General features: G+C 37.4%; 1 protein-coding gene across 1 annotated transcript; it reads right to left on the reverse strand.

The window, feature by feature from the left end:
• Window positions 1-205: 205 nt before the first annotated feature.
• LOC107760171 (uncharacterized) lies at window positions 206-6,353 on the reverse strand. The gene is made up of 11 exons (XM_016578189.2): window positions 5,772-6,353; window positions 4,969-5,016; window positions 4,736-4,891; window positions 4,564-4,610; window positions 4,059-4,209; window positions 3,901-3,962; window positions 3,546-3,732; window positions 2,866-2,955; window positions 2,075-2,214; window positions 1,860-1,986; window positions 206-1,363 (listed from the first exon to the last, which is right to left on the reverse strand). The coding sequence occupies exons 1-11, from the start codon at window positions 6,243-6,245 to the stop codon at window positions 410-412; spliced, it is 2,436 nt and encodes an 811-aa protein (XP_016433675.1). The 5' UTR covers window positions 6,246-6,353; the 3' UTR covers window positions 206-409.
• Between the last annotated feature and the right edge of the window lie 403 nt (window positions 6,354-6,756).

Genomic DNA, 6,756 nt, shown 5'->3' on the forward strand with positions numbered 1-6,756 from the left:
TATTGGCATCAATTAACTGTATTTTGACAAGATTATATGAAAGATATACTATGCCCGCAGAATAACGTACAATCATAAACCAGATACACATTACAGGTTGGCCATTTAACTTACCGCATTATAATATGCGATTTTACAAAATATTACATTCATTTTACAACCTAGTCAACATTTAGCTCGAAAAGACTAAGAATAATAACCTTGATTTTAAGGAGATTAAACAATAAGATTACCATGCCATTAATAAAAGCAAAAAGGAGAGTATAATGCATGGGATTTTAACGTTACATTTAAAATTTCCTTGATGTTAGTTTTTACGCTAAACACTATAATAATTAGCAACGAGCTGCTTAAAAGAACATTTTTCGAGTTAATTTATATTTCAAGATCCTCAAGATTCCAGTTTTGTTTATATCAACTTCCCGTTCTTGCCTGTTGTTGAAGCCTTCCGTCGACCTTTCAGTTTTTGTACTCCCTTCTTCGGGCCCTGCTTGCTCATTCCATGCCTTCTTGCATCCTTCTTCATTCGTCGATCAACAAGAACTTTCCCCTTGCCAACCTTCACTTGAACACCCCTCTTTGCCACTACATATTTTTTTCCTGGTGTTTTAGGTGTTGCCTTCTTGTAAAGCTGTTCGATCATTCTTGTCTTTGAGCGATCAGAAATATCTGCATGGTCTGATATCGAGTTAGCTTTCTTCCAAATCTTCTCTAGCTTTCTCTGAGCAGCCCTTTTCTTTCGTGCTTTGGCTTCTGCTACCTTCTTTGCAGGACGAGCATTGATTGCTTTAAACTGAGCTCTCATTGCAGCAACTTCCTCTTTCGTCACTGGTTTTATTGGCTGTCGATGCTTCTGCTCCTCGTCCATGAACCACTTTGGCAACCCCTCATCGTCAAACATATACTTATTGTAACCATCATCCATCATTTCCTCTCTCTGCCTTTTCAAAATCAGCTTCTTTGCTGTAGCCACTATTTCAGCCTTTTTATCGCTACCGTCACCAAATTCATCTGACTCATCAGACGAGGAATCACTTGAATCTGTAGGTGGTGCAGGAACAATCTCAAAATCTTCTACTGTCTCAGATGCTGGGATTTGGACCAACTCTTCATTAGTCTGTGTCTTAGAATTTGGAACACTTTCTCCTACTCGGCCTATTAGCATTTCATTGTCGCCATTATACTTGTCCAACAAATCTTGCTCTGCTGGTTCAACAAAAACATCTTGAGTAAACCATGTTTTTACAACCTCGTCTTGAGTTGGAGCGGTTTCTAGAGGTATGACTAGAGGATTCACTTCATCCTCTCCCTTATCAAACTCAGTGTCTTGAGCAGAATGAGTCCTACCATCTTCATCACCAGCCTGGCATACAGTAAAGAATCTCAATCCTTGTAACTTATTGTTTAAACCAAAAAAAGACAATTTGGTTGAAGCCACAAAGACAAATGAATTGGTTCAATAAAAGAATCATAATAATAGTGTTTGGGTGCTGAAAGAAAACTAGAAACCTACAGCAGTACGAGTGCCATGCCGGCTGGGCAGGTTGAGGCAAAATATAAACAGTGAAGATGGTCTGGGTCATCAAATGTGTCATTGACCCACCCACCCAAGGTTTGCTTGGGTCAAAATGGGTTGGATCAACATTAACTAAACAACCCAACCCGTCCAATTCAAAATTGTATCTCATTTGTTTCTTTGTTTTTTCAACAACAAAAATTTAATCATCAAACCCACACAAAAAAATGTCATTTAGGTTTGCAGAGATTAGACAAAGTTGACAAAGTAGAAGTGTGAAGAGATAGACATCGACACTAAATATAGTTTTTATTTGCCAGTTTGAGCTAACTAATTATTATACCTGCAAGAGTTTACCATCATCCAAGTAAGATACTCTGGATTGCTTTCTCCGCTTTGTTTTTCTTTCCTCTCGATCCACATACCTTTCATTGTGGTCCTCAAGCAACCTCTCTATTTCATCATCGCGTCTGAAAATTTATGAACGAGTTTCAGCAGTGGTACACAATCAATCAAATAATCATTTTCAGAAATAGAGCCAGTAAAACAGTCAGGTACATTCTGCGTTCTTCTTCAGAGTCCACATCGCTAGATGCATTCTCCAGGGCTTCCAGATCATTTTCATCATCTTCACTATTTACTCCAGCAGTTTCATCATCATATTCATTGTCATCAACAGCTGCTACACCTCTCTTGCACTGAAATATGTGGGACAGACACTCAGCTTAACAGCAAATTAAAATAAAAAAAGAAAAAGATGAAAACTAAATGATGAGTTAATTCATGCTAGACCACTACTGGATGTGAAATAAGGATAATAGACAAAGAAAAGTGCTAACATGTATAAGCAGGTCTACCCTCCACTTGGGATCTAATGTAGATCTACATTATGAACACTACTGCTTTCATTCTCAAAGGTGGTGGGTGAGGGGGTTTGGGGGGCCGGGGGTGAACCTATAAAACGAGTTTTCAAGGGGTGGTTACTCCAAATTTATTCCCTCTGACTGAAAGAGGAAGTATATCACCTTTACTTTCACTGGTGTTAATTCAATAGTTGAGCATATTTGACTGCAGGATGTTGAATAATAATTGCAAAACTGGAAACTTGAAATCTAATACCAAAATTATGACATGGATACCAAAGAGAAAAGTTCCTGGAACCAGACAGACCATAACTTTTTAACCAGGACATTAATCTGTATTTTTCTTATATACACAACTGAGCAATTCCCTGAAGTAAGGAATGACTGACTTCACAAAGGCAACTTCGAGTAAAAAGGCTTTCTTAATCTGAGTAAGGTTTGCAGTTACTATTAAGTAACAAAGTAAGAAGAGTGAGGTGGGCATACCTTGATCAATGTTAGGGAAAACAGCTCCTGATCAACATAACCATCTTCAGTTGCATCTGACTGCATCCCCAACGCGTCGCGTGCTTTGCCCTGACAATTTAACGAAGGGAGGGAAAGTAAGCTAGCGATAAAATAAGGAATACAAACACAAATGATGGTCAAAGTTTCAATATCTTCACGAGGATGAACCAAAAGATTTTCAAGATATGCATATTAGATTCAGAAAAAAACTGAGTTCAAGTGGTAGCACCGATACAGAATATAGATTTGAAAAGCAAAATACCAATGGACTGTCACGACTGCTTTTTTATTACAGACCAAAAAGTGTGAAGGGGGAGAAATGGGAGGGGGGCAAAGCTGCTAGAAGCCTTGGAAGACAAATTATCTGCATGGGAGAAGATGTGCTTCGAATAGAGTGCAATGGATACTGAAATAGATGCTTGAGGGGGCAATATATAAGATGCACTGAAACCAATAAAACCAAATCCATTCAAACAAAAAAAACGTATATAAGTAGAATTCACACTTTGGGTTTATTTGTTCTCTCTGGGATTATCCTAAACTCAACTATCACAATTCAACAGTCACACAATGACCTATGTTACGCATTCTGAACTTTGCGTAGAAAATGGATACCAACACAAAAATTGGAAAGAGACATGTAAAGCATATGCATTGACCTTGGCTTGTCTTTTAGCTAGAAGCCTTTTTTCTCTTTTCTTCTTTCTCAGTGCGGTACCCTTCAGCTCCTCCATTTCTTTTTCAAGTCTTTTATCTTCATCCTCCTCACTCTCACACTCATCTACTGCTTTTGCATTACTAGTTTTCTCTGAAGGAGCCAAAGCTTTCCTCATAAGCATACGCCACCTATAAGGGCAAAGGAATGAAAGGATATTTATGCAGAACTTATAAGAAAAAGGTTGTGTTCCCTCTTATTGGATAGTAACAACCTAAATCGATCAGATTCGATTAACAGGTCTAAGACATGCTTTTCAAATGTGAAGACCAAAATCTAAGAAGTTTCTTGTTTCTTACTTTGAAAGATGTTTGAGGTCTTGCTGTCCCAGAATACGCAAGTCCTCACATAGTGTTTTAACCTGGTCCATAAACATCAAACTGTAAGGCAACAGATAGAATAAAGACTACAAAGGATGCTTCTGACAAATACAAAAGCCAACAGTGATCAGTTATACCTCTTCTGTCGTCAGAGGATGATTTCTCAATGGCAAAGAAGCAGGATCATCAAACACTATTGAAGTAACTGAACCAAGGCTCTTGATATCGGACCACACAAAATCGGCAGCAGAGCAGACCTTTCTTAAGAGTGTCTCCCCATCTTCATACCTGCAATATTGGTTTTACTTGGATATAGCTATAGAAGCAAATGCGCATGTTAATGCAAATAGGATAACAAGACAAAATTAAATAAGATTACAAGTTCATAGCAGATCATCAGATCAAATTGAACTAAAACACAAGAAAGCCAAATAAAGGAGGCATTTGACTGTGAAAAAGAGAGAATCTGTCCTCTGCTACAAGAAGACAGCACCACTACTTTTTCAACTCTGTCGGGGTTTAAAGCATCCTAGAAGTCTCTAGATGAATCACATTTGTTCTGACAACGACCAATTGGAAGTCTTTCTCATTAACTAAGGCCAATGTGCACAAGCATAAAATACATTTTAGAGAGATGATTACCCATCACGGTGTCTCTTCTGCTTCGTCCCTCTTAGTACATCGACCACCTATTTAAACATACACAGGGTCATTAAATTTTTTTTTATTGATAAGCACACATACAAGATGTCTTTACTACAATTGCCAATAAGATACGGGGGGAGGGGGGATTCAAAATGAAAAAATTCAGTACCTTAGGAGGTTCTTTACCCCCCTGAAAGAGGTGCTTTATATCAAGAATGCGAGGGTCAATCTTAGCAGGAGCCTTATATTTGAGACCAATAATATATATTTCTGCAGATTCCGAACGACTTGCTAAAGGTTTGTCTACCTCAACCTTCTCAAAAAGCTGTCAATCAAATGCAAAGGTGATTATTCATTTGATCCATTTAAACCCTAAAAGTGGAATTAAATATTGGAATATACCTGTCTTAGACAGTAAAGAACAGCAGTATAGTCTTGAGATCTAAACACCTAAAATCAGACAGTAGATCAGTATGCTAAACAATTTTGGTCTCAATTTTCTGTGCAGCAGTAGCATCAAACGGATGGAATAACAGTACAAAGGTCAACAAGAAAATATTAACTTTACAACTAACAGCTTCTCGCCTCCCCACCCATCAGGACAAACAACACGTGTGTGTATCACAGAATACTAAAGTAACAAACTAGATACTATAATCCATAATTTTCCATATTCCCAACCCACCCAAAATACATAGACAAATAACATAATAAAGCTTCCCTGCACCCATCCCCAGAATAATAGGACACAACACACAAGTTGTGTACTCAGAGAGACAGATCAATACTAGGTAAAAAAAACTAGACAACCACCTTCCCTCCACCAACCCCACAAGAAAAAAGACAAAGAACAGAAATTATTTGCCAAAAAGGAGTCAGAAAGTTACAAAGATACCACAAATCAAATTTTGATAACATCCAATATGATATTAAAATAATTAAGACTTCATATTATAATCATGTTTACATATCGCATGTGTGCTTATTTAAGTAGTAAAGCAACCCGGCAATAAAAGACAAATATATTACTCACATATTTTATACTAATATACTAAGTAGGAAGCCCAACAAAAAGCAAGCATCCGACAACCAAATAAAAAAAGGAGAACCAACTACAGAGTAAGTAAAAAGAAATGATCTTGATAAGATCCATACGAATATAATAATCATATATTCCACTAATGAAAACCTACATACATAGGTACCTTAGTAACAAAAGTCCCATTAGGAGCTAAGAGATCAGCAGCAAGTTTAACAGAATCAATCACCAAAGCATTCTGCTGAGTAGCTTCCATAGCCCAAGCTCCACCAATATTGGGGGACCCATCATGGAGGACCAAATCAAACCCTCTAACACCCTTTTCAGCCATGATCCTTTTAATGGTTGATTTGCACTTTGGAGTAGTAATATCTTCTTGTACAGCAATTGCACCTCGAATTGGCCTAATGGGAACAATGTCTACGCCTACAACAAGGCTGCCGACGGGTACTTTCTTAACGGCGACCTGCATCCAACTGCCGGGAGCGGCACAAAGGTCGAGAACCGATTGAGATGCATGGAGGAAGGAGAATTTGGAATTGAGCTGGATAAGCTTAAATGCAGCTCTTGAACGGTATCTGCATTCTCTAGCTAGGTAGTAATACTTGTCCAGACGATGTTTTCCTTTCACTTTACCCATCTGCAGTGCCTTCTCTTGGATTCGAGGGTTTTGGAATGGGGATGGGTATAGGAGAATTTATACTGAGCCGCTGGTAAGGTTAGTAGCTGCTAGGGTTTCTGCAAGGTAAATATGGGGTCGTATTTTGAATTTATCATAACAATTGTTTCAACATATTTTTATTTTTTTTGGTAAATAAAAAATTTTGAGAATATTTACAGCTCAAAACAAGAAAAGGAAAACCAGCATAGTGCTTTTAACTAGGGGTGTATATATGTGGTATTGCTTCGCATTTTTCAATTACCAAACTAAATCAATTATGTTGGGTTTTTAAATTTATAAAACAAATCAAAACTAACAACAATCAGGATTTTCAATCTCGATTTTTCTCGAATTTTTATCCGGTAAAATATCCATAGTACAAAACATATAACTTGTACTCCAAAATTTATTTTGTATAGTAGGCTACAACAATACAAGGTGTTACTCAAGAAAATAACACAAAATAATGTAAGATAGAGTTATGACATTG

The sequence above is a fragment of the Nicotiana tabacum genome, chromosome 24 (assembly GCF_000715075.1).
Source record: "Nicotiana tabacum cultivar K326 chromosome 24, ASM71507v2, whole genome shotgun sequence".
In the NCBI taxonomy this organism is placed as follows: domain Eukaryota; kingdom Viridiplantae; phylum Streptophyta; class Magnoliopsida; order Solanales; family Solanaceae; genus Nicotiana; species Nicotiana tabacum.

Coding starts and splice junctions, on each gene's coding strand:
- LOC107760171 (XM_016578189.2), bottom strand. CDS start 6,245: ATGGGTAAAGTGAAAGGAAAACATCGTCTGGACAAGTATTACTACCTA. Junction 3,733..3,900: donor GACCTCAAACATCTTTCAAA/GTAAGAAACAAG, acceptor TTGCCCTTATAG/GTGGCGTATGCTTATGAGGA. Junction 2,956..3,545: donor TAGCTAAAAGACAAGCCAAG/GTCAATGCATAT, acceptor TTAAATTGTCAG/GGCAAAGCACGCGACGCGTT.